Source organism: Scyliorhinus canicula, chromosome 7 (genome assembly GCF_902713615.1).
Source record: "Scyliorhinus canicula chromosome 7, sScyCan1.1, whole genome shotgun sequence".
Lineage (NCBI taxonomy): Eukaryota > Metazoa > Chordata > Chondrichthyes > Carcharhiniformes > Scyliorhinidae > Scyliorhinus > Scyliorhinus canicula.
In genome coordinates this window covers 185,506,303-185,520,374 of record NC_052152.1, presented here as the reverse complement: position 1 = coordinate 185,520,374, position 14,072 = coordinate 185,506,303, and the positions used below count along the sequence as shown (strand labels likewise).

Here is a 14,072-nt window from a genome sequence, read left to right as displayed (position 1 = left end):
ATTGTGGCTGATAATGTGGGTAGGTATATAATGGTGAGTGGGAAGCTGGAGGGTGTCCGAGTGGTGCTCGTGAACTTCTATGTCCCGGACTGGGACGACATGGATGTTATGAGGCGCGTGTTAGGCAAAATCCCGGACCTTGAGCCTCGAGTCACACAACTTGATCATGGGGCAGCGTCCGCTGTGGAGACTGGATGTGGGGTTGTTAGCTGATGAGGCGGTTTGCGGACGGGTAAATAAGAGTATCCAGAACTACCTGGAAACAAATGACACGGGAGAGGTATCGGCAGCGACGGTCTGGGAAGCCTGAAGGCAGTTGTTAGAGGGGAACTAATATCGATCCGATCTCATAGAGAAAAGAGGGAAAGGGCAGAGATGGAGAGATTAGTGGAGGAGATACTTCAGGTGGATAGGAGTTATGCGGAGGCCCGGACGAGGGGCTTCTGAGGGAGCGGCGTAAGCTACAGACGGAGTTTGAATTGTTGACCACAGGGAAAGCGGTAGAACAGCTGAGAAAGGCTAAGGGGGCGGTCTATGAGTATGGGGAGAAAGCGAGCAGGATGCTGGCTCACCAGCTTAGGAAGAGAGAGGTGGCCAGGGAGATTGGTGGAGTAAAGAACAAGCAGGGTAACTTGGTCTTGGACCCAGAGGGGGTGAATTAAGTTTTTAAGGAATTCTACAGCAAATTATGAGTCAGAACCCCCGGCAGGAGTGGAAGGGATGAGGCAATTTCTGGACCAGTTGAGGTTCCAGAGGGTGGAGGAGGGCCTGGGGGCCCCGATCGAGATAGAAAAAATCATTAAGAGGGTAGAGGGCATGCAGTCGGGCAAGGCTCCGAGGCCGGATGGCTATCCGGTGGAATTTTAAAATAAATTTTCAGAGCCATTGAACCCACTGCTGATGAGGACATTTAATGAGGCTAGAGAGAAGGGAATCCTCCTCCCTACAATGACGCAGACCTCGATCTCACTCTTTCTTAAACAGGAGAAGGACCCTGAACAGTGTGGGTCTTACAGGCCAATCTCGCTTCTAAATGTGGATGCCAAGCTATTGGGTAAGACCTGTAGCCACCGAAGTTGGCTCAATACAAAATGGAGGAACGCAAAGCTTGCAGGGTAAAATGAACAAAGTTTGCAGCACAAGCAGACTCCACCAAGCCACTGTGTATTCTGTCTGCTAAGAGAGCAGACAGCACCGAAACGAACATTCTGCATACTAATGAGGCAATCTCCGGGACAGTTAACATAGTAATGGAACGATCCCAGGGACAATGGACACAAATAGGGAAGTGATTGCAACATTGTATAGGATACCAGACACTCCGGCACCAGCGGGGTTCGAAGACAAAGCACCTGAAGGCCCGCCCAGTAGCCGAGGGACAGCCTCAGTATTGGGGGGGATTCAAACAAATCGACTGGGAAGAGACCCAATCGATCCCCAGCAGATAGAGGGTCCGCCCAAAAGGGCGCGAAGCCTTGGGACCTATAAAAGACAGGTCCCAAATTCAGTTCGTTCTTCTTGACCAGCCCTCTCGACCAGCTTTTTACCGAAGAAGACCTTGACCGAGAGAGGAGAGGTTTGGGACAGCAGCCGCCAGCAAGTAAGTGTTTCACAACGATCGCTACCAGAGATAGACACTCCTGACCCCTTTTAACCCGTACCAACCTGAAGTCTGCGGACCCAGTGCAGAGCAAGAGGCCTTGTCCCCTGATCCGGCAGTTCCCTTTAAGATAAGTATTGGTTTATTTAGTGGTAGGAATAGTTTAGTCATCTTAGCGTGTGCATGAGTAGATTATAATTGTATTATAATAAACTCATTTGTTTGAACTTACTAATTGGTGTATGGTTTTATTGCTTTGAACTTGACCTTGAAACTTGTGGCGGTATCTTTTTTAAAAAATAAATTTAGATTACCCAATTATTTTTTCCAATTAAGGGGCAATTTTAGCATGGCCAATCCACCTAATCTGCACATTTTTGGGTTGTGGGGGCGAAACACACGCAGACACGGGGAGAATGTGCAAACTCCATACGGATAGTGACCCAGAGCTGGGATCGAACCTTGGACCTGAGTGCCGTGAGGCGGTTGTGCTAACCACTAGGTCACCGTGCTGCCCTTGTGGCGGTATCTTAACGATACCTGTCGACCCCAGAGCTAAGTAACGAAACAGAGCCAAATCGAGTGTTAAGCACACTCACCCAGAACGAGAAACAGACCTTGGCCACAAGGATAGAGGATTGTGTCCCGGGGGTGATAGGGGAAGGACCAGACTGGATTTGTTAAGTGCAGGCAACTTCATGCCAATGTGCCCTCGGAACGAGGGGGAGCAGAGGTTGTGGCAGGGATGGATGCAGAGAAAACTTTCGATCGGGTGGAGTGGGAGTACCTGTGGGAGGCGCTGGGTAGGTTTGGGTTTGGTGAGGACTTTATTTGGTGGGTGCGAATGTTGTACCAGGCGCCTGTGGCTAGCGTGCGTACAAACCGGCTTAGGTTGGGGTATTTTAAATTGCACCGGGGGACGAGGCAAGGATGCCCCCTCTCCCTGCTATTATTTGCTCTAGCCATTGAGCCGCTGGCCATGGCTTTGAGAGCCTCAAGGAACTGGCAGGGGCTGGTCCGGGGAGGGAGGGAGGGGGGGGGGGGCGTGTGGAGCACCGGGTCTCGCTCTACACGGATGATCTCCTCCTGAATATTTCTGACCCACTGGAGGGGATGGGGGACGTCATGCGGATCTTTAAGGAATTTGGCAGTTTTTTGGGGTTTAAACTGAACATGGGGAAGAGCGAGCTGTTTGTGATCCAGGCTAAAGGGCAGGAGAAGAGACAGAGTGAGCTGCCGCTTAGAAGGATAGAGAAGAGCTTTCGCTACCTGGGAATACAGGTGGCTCGGAAGTGGGATTCGTTGCATAAGCTTAATTTGACCCGGCTGATGGAACTAATAGAAGGGGACTTTAAAAGATGGGTCATGCTCATGCTGTCACTGGCAGGGAGTGTACAGACCGTGAAAATTACGGTCCTCCCCAGATTTCTATTTGTATTTCAGTGCTGTCCCATCTTCATCCCTAAGGACTTTTTCAAGTGGGTGAATAAGATCATCTCGGGATCTGTGTGGGCAAATAAGACCTCGCGAATAAAGAGAGTGCTGCTGGAACGCAGTCAGGGGGAGGGTTGGCTGGCGTTGCCGAACTTTTGCAATTACTACTGGGCGGCCAATATAGCCATGATTAGGAAGTCGGTATTGGGGAAGGGGTCGGCTTGGGAGCGGTTGGAGGCGACGTCATGTAAAGGCACCAGTTTGGGAGCGCTGGTAACGGCACCTCTGCTGTTCTCGCCAGCCTGTTACTCCACAAGTCCGGTGGTGGTGGCGGGACTGAAGATCTGGGGCAGTGGAGGAGACACAAGAGGGTGGAAGGCACGTTGGTCTGGACCCCGATATGGATCATGTGCTAGGCTCAGTTTAATCCAGTTTAAGGTGGCCCACCGGGCACACATGACGGCAGCGAGGATGAGCAAGATTTTCAGGGTACAAGACAGATGTGAAAGGTGTGCGGGAAGCCCAGCAAACCGTGTCCATATGTTCTGGGCATGCCCGAAGCTTGGAGGGTTCTGGCAGGGGTTTGCCAAGGCAATGTCCACGGTGCTAGGTGGTGCCGAGTCCAGAGATGGTGATCTTTGAGTGTCAGAAAACCCGGGAGTTCAGGGAGTGAAAGAGGCTGACGTTCTGGCCTTTACGTCCCTGGTAGCCCGGAGATGGATCCTTTTAACGTGGAGGGACTCGAAGCCCCCGAGTGTAGAGACTTAGGTCAATGACATGGCTGGGTTTCTCAGCCTCGAGAAAATAAAGTTTTCCTTAAAAGGATCAATGCCAGGGTTCTCCCGAAGGTGGCAGTCATTCGCCGACTTTCTTGGAAAAAATTAAAATGTTGGCAGTAGCAGCTTTCCGAGAGTGGGGGGTGGGGGTAAGTTTTATTTTATGTTATTTCATGTAGTTTGTGAAGATAGAGCCGATTGGGGAAATGTCTATTTTTTTACCATGTTTATGTTTAATGTTTACTGGTCTTTTTCTGTTATTGTTATAAAATTTTACAAATAATTCAATAAAAAGATTTAGAAAAAAAAAAATCTTTATTAATGTCACAAGTAGGCTTACATTAACACTGCAATGAAGTTACTGTGCAAATCCCTAGTCGCTACACTATGGCACCTATTCGGGTACACCGAGGGAGAATTCAGAATGTCCAATTCACCTAACAAGCACGTATTTTGAGTGATGTTGATTGAAGGATAAACATTAACCAGGAGACCAGGGATATCTATCCAGCTCTTCTTTGAACTGACGACAAGTAGCTTAGGCCTGACATCTGGTAATGAAAAGGACATTGCTCTTTTTAATTGCTAGTTGACAAGCCCAGTACTTGCTGCGCATGAACAGACCTCATTGCAACCTAAAGAGACAATTCTTCTGTGTGTTACAGTATGATATTCTGCAAGTCAATATACAACCAATAATGTCTGGTCATTTAGTGCAAACTAAGCCAATTCCAAGACAAACCACAAGTTTCAGTAAACCCTCCCCCCACCTTCACCTGAAATTAGAGGGACATACAGGCCAAGTTAAACTCAAGTGTACAAATTCATTTGCAGTTCTTTTCATCTATTAAAACATATTATAAAACTATTTATACACTGCTAGAATATTGCTTCTCACAGAAATATTATCGCAGTCTTCCATTACTTTCTCATTCACCGAATTTTTAGATAAAACTAAAACGTACCTTCTTTTCCTGCATTTCAACTAGTTGCCAGTCATTTGTTTTAAGATGATAAAGTTCATCAAACTTCAAGCTAATGTCTTCAATGGAAAGTTGCAGCATGTCCCAAAAGCCAGCTAAATCTTGTGCAGTCGGTCGTGGATTTGTATTTTGGTTCTACAAAAGCATAAACAGCATAAGAGACAATCAGAATTATTAAGTGAGAGGCTGCTTCTCTCCCCCTTTGATTAATTTCACTCATTCTTTCCTGACTAATGCTGTAGTGCAGCGCCAAGAGCTCTATCTCCAAACCTTGCCTCAATGCATCTTTATGACATGCCTCGGAGTGGGTAAATAGAATTTGATTGTGCGTGTTTTGCACTCGAGTCAAATCTATACTCAACATATATTCATACTTGTGCTTCAGCAGCAGAGGGAACTGCACAGCATTCAAGAGAAGTCATAAAAGCTGATTTCCCCCTCTGTAGCCAGTGATTTATGGTCGAAAATTTAAAACTATTAGAAAGAGGGAGGATTTGTTGGAGCATGGAATGTTTTGTTATAGGATGTGGTTGAGGCAGCAACCATTGCATTTTAAATTTTAACATTTGAGGTTAGCAATAGCAACCGTACTATTGCCATGACTGAAGTCAGGAATCAGAGGATCCGCCTTCATCTCCCCAACTCTCAGAATCACAGAATCCCTACAATACAAAAAGAGTCCATCTGGCCCATCGAGTCTGCACTGACCCTTCAAAAGACCACATGACCTAAGCCCCACCCCTCACCCTGTAACCTTACCCTAAGGGGCAATTTAGCATGTCCAATCCACCTCACCTGCACATCTTTAGACTGTGGAGGAAATTGGATCACCCGGAGGAAACCCATGCAGACACAGGAAGAATGTGCAAACTCCACCAGACAGTCATCCAAGGTGGGAATTGAACCCAGGTCCCTGGCACTGTGAGGCGGCAGTGCTAACCTCTGAGCCACTCAGGATCAGGTCAGATACTGAATTTGTCTACTATGCACTGATGCAGCTGGGTTTGTTGGTTTTAATCACTCTGCATATACAATACTTAAAACCTCTTGGAATAACATTTCTCTCTTCAAATTAAGAGATCTTTGACTCATCATAGACAACTTAATAATCTCATGGGTAGAGTCAAAACAAAAATTAAATCGCCCTTTCTGACGACAGAGAAAATCCTCCACAGAATTGGTGTCCAGTTTTCTAACTAAAATTACTGTAGTTTGAATGTGTAATACACAATCTTAACAGAGAACATTTTATGCTTAGCAAAAACCCCCGAAGTTGGAAAAACTAACAAAGAACTTCAAAATTAAACCATGAGGAACCAATACATCTAAAGATCTACCTTAATTCATTCTCAAAATGTCACAAACAACATTCCCACATAGGGCTATTCAGGAAGATGAGAGATCATTCAAATGGTCATTGGATAGACATATGGACGATAAGGGAATAGTGTAGATGGGCTTTAGAGGAGTTTCACAGGTCGGCGCAACATCGAGGGCCGAAGGGCCTGTACTGCGCTGTAATGTTCTATGTTCTATCTAGTCACTTGGGTATTAAGGAAGCTTGGTTTGACCAAAGTGTTGTTAAGTACCACAAATATCCTGCAGGGGGTGCTACCTAACATATTTGCAATTCAGTCACAGAAAGGCTGTTACTGTACAAAAGACATTGCAGAGGGGAAAGAAAGATGTGAATGCAAAGATCATTCACTGTAGCAATGTGAAGAAAAGTTCATTAACTTCAGTAATCCTTCTGCTCAAAGTCTGTACATTGGTTCCAAGAGTTTTTCAGAATTAGGAATAGTGAGCCTGCTTCACAGGAACATAAAATGCCATTGAAAAGTGGAATAGTGCAGCACAGGAGGCCAGTGAGCCCATCCAACTGTACCAGTCATTGTCATTACTGTATACCTCTTGTACCTCTCAGTAATTTCTTTGCAAATCTTTTCCTCTACATTCTCCCCACTATTTGGTAGCCTATAAAATATACCAAGAAGTGCAATAACTCCTTTATTGTTTCTTAATTCCAACTAAATGGTTTCTCTCTTTTGGGCACTCATTCTACTTACTAAATATATGTTAATTTCATGATGCATTTACACAGAGCAGGAAGGGGAAAAAAGGTGCTGGATTCCAGAACTGCTCTTCATTGCAGAACAGGCAGTGGACAAAATAATTAGAATATCACCACTGTCTATATCTGTAACTTCATATTAATTACAGGCACAAAGTGAACATTCTCAATGCCAGATTCAGGTTCTATATTGAGATGGCCTACATGGTCAAGGTTCATAGAAGTCACTGGCAGCATTATATCAGCCACTTATTGCACATCCTGTCCAAGTACATCGAGTTCCCTTCTCAAACATGAGAAAAGAGGAGTGCGTTTGTAATGAGCCATTAACCTAAACAAAAAAATCTGGAAATATATAGCATAAATTGGCAGAAACCAACCATATGGTCCTTTGATATGGAAAGGGCATTAACGTGGTTGGGAGATAATTTGTTTGTCTATCCACTGGATTATTTGAACAAAGAACAATGCAGCACAGGAACAGGCCCTGCTGCCCTCCAAGCCTGTACCGGTTTGATTCATGCATTGCCTGTCAAGGCCGTTGATTTAAATAAAATACACTGTTTAATTTTTTTTCAATTGCACAAATATTTCTGCACTCCCCCAAATAGATTTCCTGCCCAAGCTTCCAAAATTTGTGACGTCATCCAAGTAGCCATTTATCCTGCACAATAAACCCAAATAAGAATTAATGCATTCCTGTCCTCGCCCAAAAACTATCATAGAATGATTAAAGTACAGAAGGCACGCTACTCAGACCATTGCGTCTGTACTGGCTCTGAAACAGCAAATTCACATATAACTAGTTCACCACCTTCTCCTGTTTCCCGGCACATTTTTCCCTTTCAGATGTACTGCCCACTATGTCCCTGCTTGTGCATATGTACTGCTCCCAAAGCCTTTCCAGTCAGCAGCAGGAGTTTGGATCCAGGAAACAAAAATAATGCAGGCCCAAAATGCATCGGAACCTGCAATGTAAGCATTTCCAACGGGATTTCCAATGTTAAAATTCAATACTTCTAGGTGTGCATGATGCCAGTAATACCACAAGTGCCATTTTGTTTTCTTTTTAAAATTTTAGAGTACCCATTAATTTTTCCAATTAAGGGGAAATTTAGCGTGGGCAATCCACCTATCCTGCACATCTTTTTGGGTTGTGGGGGCGAAACCCACGCTGACACAGGAAGAATGTGCAAACTCCACACGGACAGTCACCCAGGGCCGGGATTCGAACCGGGGTCCTCAGCGCCGTAGGCAGCAATGCTAACCACTGTGCCACCGTACTGCCCCACAAGTGCCATTATAATGGAAATTCCATTGTAGCATTTCAGGTAGCTCTGTAGCACATAGAAAAACAATCAGCCAGCAACAATCCATCACAGTTTTCATCAAAATACTTGATTTTTACCAAAAAGCTTTCTTAACTTAATTATCACAATCAATTCTCCACATTGGAAGTTGAGAATCTCATTTTTTTTTTAAAGTTGGAGATGTATCTTCATCAAATATTGAAATGGCAGAAACATGTTAACAAAGGGAGCAGTTGATAATTGATAGCAGGATTAGATGTTGCAATTGGTTAAGGACGGCAGAGACCTAAAAAGTGGTTAACTTGAAATTTCCAGGGCAGCACAGTGGTTAGCACTGCTGCCTCATGGCACCGAGGTCCCAGGTTCGATCCTGACTCTGGGTCACTGTCCGTGCGGAGTTTGCACATCCTCCCTGTGATTGCGTGGGTTTCGCCCCCACAACCTAAAGATGTGCAGGCTAGGTGGATTGGCCACGCTAAATTGCCCCTTAATTTGAAAAAAATGAATTGGGAACTCTAAATTTATTTTAAAAAACTTGAACTATACAGATAGTGTGTGAAGCCAACTTATTTGTATTAATGCACATAGATGGCATTCTGACACTATGACTGCAACTACGCATGTCCTGTAAATGCTCTCCCTAGTGTTGCTGCACAAATAAACACAGCCTTTCAGATAAGAAATTCCCTCTTGACTGCCTCGCTCAAACCTGCCTTCAACCACAGTAAGGCAGTGCATTCCAGATCCCGAACACTTGTCATCATTGCTTCTTTTGACAATTACCTTAAATCTGTTCCCTCTGGTCCTCGATCTTTCCACCACTGGAAACAGTTTCTCCCCAAGTACTCTGTCCATGCTCATGATTTTGAATACCTGTTTCAAATCTCTTCTTAACTTTTTCATCCCCAAGGAAAAGAGTCTCAAATTCTCCAATCTGCATCCCTAGAACCATTCGCGTGAATCATGCACCCTCTTTAATGCATTCATCTAATTCCTAAAGTATGGTGCCTGAACTACACACACAGTTCAGTTGATGCTGAACCAGTATTTTATGCAGGTTTCACAAAATGTCCTTGCTTATGTACTACATGCCCCTATTGATAAAGCCTAGGATACATGCACTTACTTTGTAGCAGGTTTCACTGATTGACAAGTTACAGTGGGAATCTTTACTGATTTTTCCCTCTGCCAACCTAGACATGAGGCAGAAATTTCCTTCTCTCCCCAACCCTCTGCCGAGACAGAATAACATAATTCCTACAGTGAAGGAGGCCATTTGGCCCATCTAGGCATACTCCACCGCCACTCTATCCCGTAACCCCACCTAACCGACACATCTTTGGACACTCGGGCAATTTAGCATGGTCAATCCACCTAACTTGCACTTCTTTGGACTGTGGGAGGAAACCCACGCAGACACGGGGAGAAAATGCAAATTCCACACAGATGGTCACCCAAGGCCGGAACTGAACCCGGGTCTCTGGCACTGTAAGGCTGCAGTGCTAATCACTGTGCCACCTTGCCGCCCTTTAGTCAATACAGATTAGTCAATACAGTAGAGAACAAAGATTCTCTTGCTCGGTATTGCTCAGTACTATGATGGGTGTGGGATTTACCTCCTGAGCCAATGCAAAAGCCTATAAAGAATGTTACTAGATTATTGAAGTTTGGCACTTGCCATTATTGCCACTGTACTCCGACTTAGATATTGTAAATGACAAGTTATTTTGCATTCTATCCTATTTCATTTCATTTTTCATTACCTCCAATTGAAAACGCATGCTAATAATTACTATAAAGTTGTTCCTGATAAGCAAGATGTATATACCAGATTTTGTTCGCACAGACCATGGAACTGCTGTAATTTCTGATTCATCAAAAGCTGTGCACTTCCTACTGCACTCCGGATTTTTCCTAGGACTAAAGAAAGGAACAAATGAACATTTTCCATGTGCAGCATCAAATACATTCTGAACTATAATGAAATAATTTATCCTAGACAATGAATAAAGGATAAAATGAAAAATTTGAAGGATAAGGCAAGAAAACAGTGGGCAAGTTAAAAGGAATTAAAATTATTTCCGTGAGTTACATAGCTGTAGCAAAATACAACTCCCTCACTTGAAGTTTTCTACTTTTTCCCTTCAACATCTGAAGACTAGTCAGCAAATTCTGCTGTTCTACCTACCTTCCATTCTACATAGCTTCCTGTTATGTTCTTTTCAAATGTACATTAAAATACTAAACATCTTCCTGTCACTTTCTGCAATGTGTTAGAGGATGAGAACAGCTATGAAGTAGTTCCAGAAATACTCTTCATTCCTTCAGCCCTATGCTTAGACCTGAAGACATCACCTACTCAAAGGTAGTTGGGGTGACACTGATCCAGGTTCCTTCTAGAGAAAGTGAACACAGTTGTAAGTAATCTGAACCTGAGTGCTTAATAATATAATGTAATAGTGGTAAAAACAAACAGTAATATATCAAAATTGAACTGGTAGCAAACTAATACCATCTGCAAATTATTTTCTTGCCACTTGTACAGTCAAGATCAAATCCGTAATTTAAAAAAAAAAGTCTAAATTAAAAACATTAGTATCAGCTGTGAAGAATGTCCAGACAAAGGTCTGGATTCTCTGGTCTCTCGGCCACGTGTTTCTCGGCAGTGGGAGGTGTGCGCTGTTCGCTGGGATTCTCTATTCCTGCCACTGTCGATGGGAATTCCCATTGAAGCAACCCCACACCTTTGGGAAACCTACAGGCGGGGATGCACCGCCAGCAGGACCAGAGAATCCCGCTGCCAGCAAACGGCCAGAGAATTTATGCCAAAATCCAGCATGCAGTTATCCCAATATATTTGTGTTGTTCATCTCTTCTCAAATCCAAATTCTGGCTGCGGGCAACAGGGTTCTAGAATACAGAACAAGTTTACAGTGTAGGTACACAGTACACTTAATTTTGATCTTTACCATGGGGAAAACTATACCTTTGCACTGATCGTAACATGACATACAAGTTAATTGCTTTATTTAATCGATAAGATATGAATATATAATTAATATATAATACTGAATGTGAACTAGGATGTCTAGCTTCCATTTTTTTTGTTTTGTCAGACTAATACAAATGAATACTGTATTATAGCATTTGAAAGAAAATTCTAAAGGAATAAAATTCCAATAATAAAAACGTTACTTGCAACAACTTCACACCTGCAGAAAAATACAGCAGTGCTACATTACATGAAAGGTTTCAGACATACCTGTCTTTTCTGTGACCAGCATTATAACCTGACAAAAAGATCAAAAGGAATTCTGCAGTTCCATACAGTGAGGTGTGCAAAATCACAGAGCTCCTACAAATAGCAAAATTTGTTGGACAGGGGGTCAAACATGTTAATAGAAATTTTCCAATTGGTGCTATTTTGATGCCAGAGTAAACAATTTACAGTGCTGCTGACATTTCTTCATTCTTCCTCAATTGTGGTTTCCCATCCAGTGGTCGACAGGGCTCTTAACCATGTCTGACCCATCTCCTGCACCTCTGCTCTCACCCCTTCCCCTCCATCCCAGAACCAGTATAGGGTCCTTCTTGTCCTCTTTTACCTCACCAGCTTCTGCATTCAAAGAAAGATCCTCTGCCAGTTCCGCCAACTCCAGCAAACCACTACCAAACATATCTGTGCTCACTCGCCATCAGCATTTCACAGGGACCATTCCCTCTGGGATACCCTGGTCCACTCCTCCATCCCCAAACACCTCACCCTCTCCTATGGCACCTTCTCAAGCAATTGCAGACGGTCTAACTCCTGCTCCTTTACTTCCTCCCTGCTCATCATCCAAGGGCCTAAACACTCTTTTCAAGTGAGGCGGCGCTTCACATGCATCTCCTTCAATCTGGTCCATTGCATTTGTTGCTCTCAATGCTGTCCAATCTATATTGGAGAGACTAAACGCAGACTGGGTGATTGTTTTGCAGAACACCTTCCTTTCAGTCTGTCCACAAGCTGGAACCAGACGTTCCTGTCGCTTGCCATTTCAACTCACCATTCTGTTCTCATGTCCGTCCTCGTTCTGCTGCAATGTTCTAGTAAAGCCCAACTCAAACTGGAGGAATAGCACCTCATCTTCCGATTCGGCACAATACAGCCTTCTGGACTAAAATGGAGTTGAACAACATCCGACTGTGAACTCTCTTCCACCTTCATCCCATTTTTATTAATTTTCTTTTTGAAAACATTTTAATTAAATTTACAACATTTTATACATAAACCCAAGGCAAAAGAACCCCAAAAATACAAAAAGCAACCTCCCTCTCACCAACACCCAGAAACCAGAAACTAAACCCCCGCCCCCCAACAGCAGCTGATGGAGGCCAGTTCCTTAAAGTGAGAAATAAACAGGTGCCATCTCTCACAAAACCCTTCCACATTCCCTCTCAAGGCAAACTTAACCTTCTCCAAATACAGAAACTCCATTAATCCCCCAACCACACTGAGGCACTATGTGGAGAAGCTGACCTCCACCTCAACAGGAGCTGCCTACTAGCCACCATTTTTATTTCTATCAATTTATTTTCACTTCTTCCATCAATCGGTTTTTCTCACCATTGCCCCCCTCTTGCCCGACTCCCCTCAGGCCATCTTTTCCCTGTTGTCCTCAACACATGGCTTAGCTTTGTACTGCCATTAACATATTCTAATCTCTGAATGTGTCACTATCAGTCCCTTTGCTCATAAGATATGAATATATAATGAATATATAATACTAAATGCGAACTACAACTCATAGAACATAGAACATAGAACAGTACAGCACAGAACAGGCCCTTCAGCCCTCGATGTTGTGCCGAGCCATGATCACCCTACTCAAACCCACGTATCCACCCTATACCCGTAACCCAATAAACCCCCCCCAACCTTACCTTTAAGGACACTACGGGCAATTTAGCATGGACAATCCACCTAACCCGCACATCTTTGGACTGTGGGAGGAAACCGGAGCACCCGGAGGAAACCCACGCACACACAGGGAGGACGTGCAGACTCCGCACAGACAGTGACCCAGCCGGGAATCGAACCTGGGACCCTGGAGCTGTGAAGCATTTATGCTAACCACCATGCTACCGTGCTTAACCATAGCCTTGCTCACCTTCATTTACATTCCTTTTGACTTTCTATCCCTGACATATTTGTCAATCACTACCTATCACTGGCCCTCTATCCAGCCCCACTGCTCCCCCCACCCACAACAGTAACAATCTAACCCTATTTCTAATTCTCTCCAGCTTTGACAAAGTGTCATCCAGACTCAAAACGTTGGTTCCCTTCTCTCTCCACAGATGCTGTCAGACCTGCTGAGATAATATTTTCTGCTTTTGACACAATTTACCGATAGCATTTAAATAGTTTAGAAAATCCAGTCCATTGATTCACAAAATCCCGTCCAAGATCCAGAGTGTCGGCAATCCTGGAACTCCCTTTCGAACAGCACCGTGTGTATATCTACACCAAACGGGCTGCAATGTTTCAAGAAGGTAGCTCACCACCACCTTCTCAACAGCAATTAGGGATTGGCATAATACGCTGGTTTAGATACCAATGCCCACATCAGAAGGATAGTTTTTTAAATATACATCAGATATTTACCTCATCTTTCCCAAAGTGTATACACCCTGGAATGAATATCAGCAGAAAAGAAGCTTTAAGGAACTAAAAGCCACTGAGTTCCAAGGATCTGACGGACTGAAAAAGATTGTGTATGATCAGAAAAGTCAACATAGAACTTCTGGTGGTGGCTGTGGTGTGAGTGGTCGCACATTTGGCAGCTCCCGCTCGAGGCGGTTTCTTTGGTCCTTTTCCCCAGTTGTCTAGTGGATGTTTTGGAGGAAAAAAGGGGC

At 44.1% G+C, this 14,072-nt stretch overlaps 1 protein-coding gene across 5 annotated transcripts in view; it reads right to left on the bottom strand.

The window, feature by feature from the left end:
• Positions 1 to 14,072, bottom strand: part of LOC119969612 (disks large-associated protein 4-like) — an 847,967-nt gene that overhangs the window by 3,821 nt on the left and 830,074 nt on the right. For all 5 annotated transcript variants that reach the window (XM_038803470.1, XM_038803469.1, XM_038803472.1 and 2 more), the window contains 2 exons: positions 10,003 to 10,094; positions 4,776 to 4,928 (listed from right to left, as the gene is read on the bottom strand). In XM_038803470.1, the coding sequence (XP_038659398.1) occupies positions 4,776 to 4,928; positions 10,003 to 10,094 (245 nt within the window). The remainder of the gene's footprint in view (positions 1 to 4,775; positions 4,929 to 10,002; positions 10,095 to 14,072) is intronic.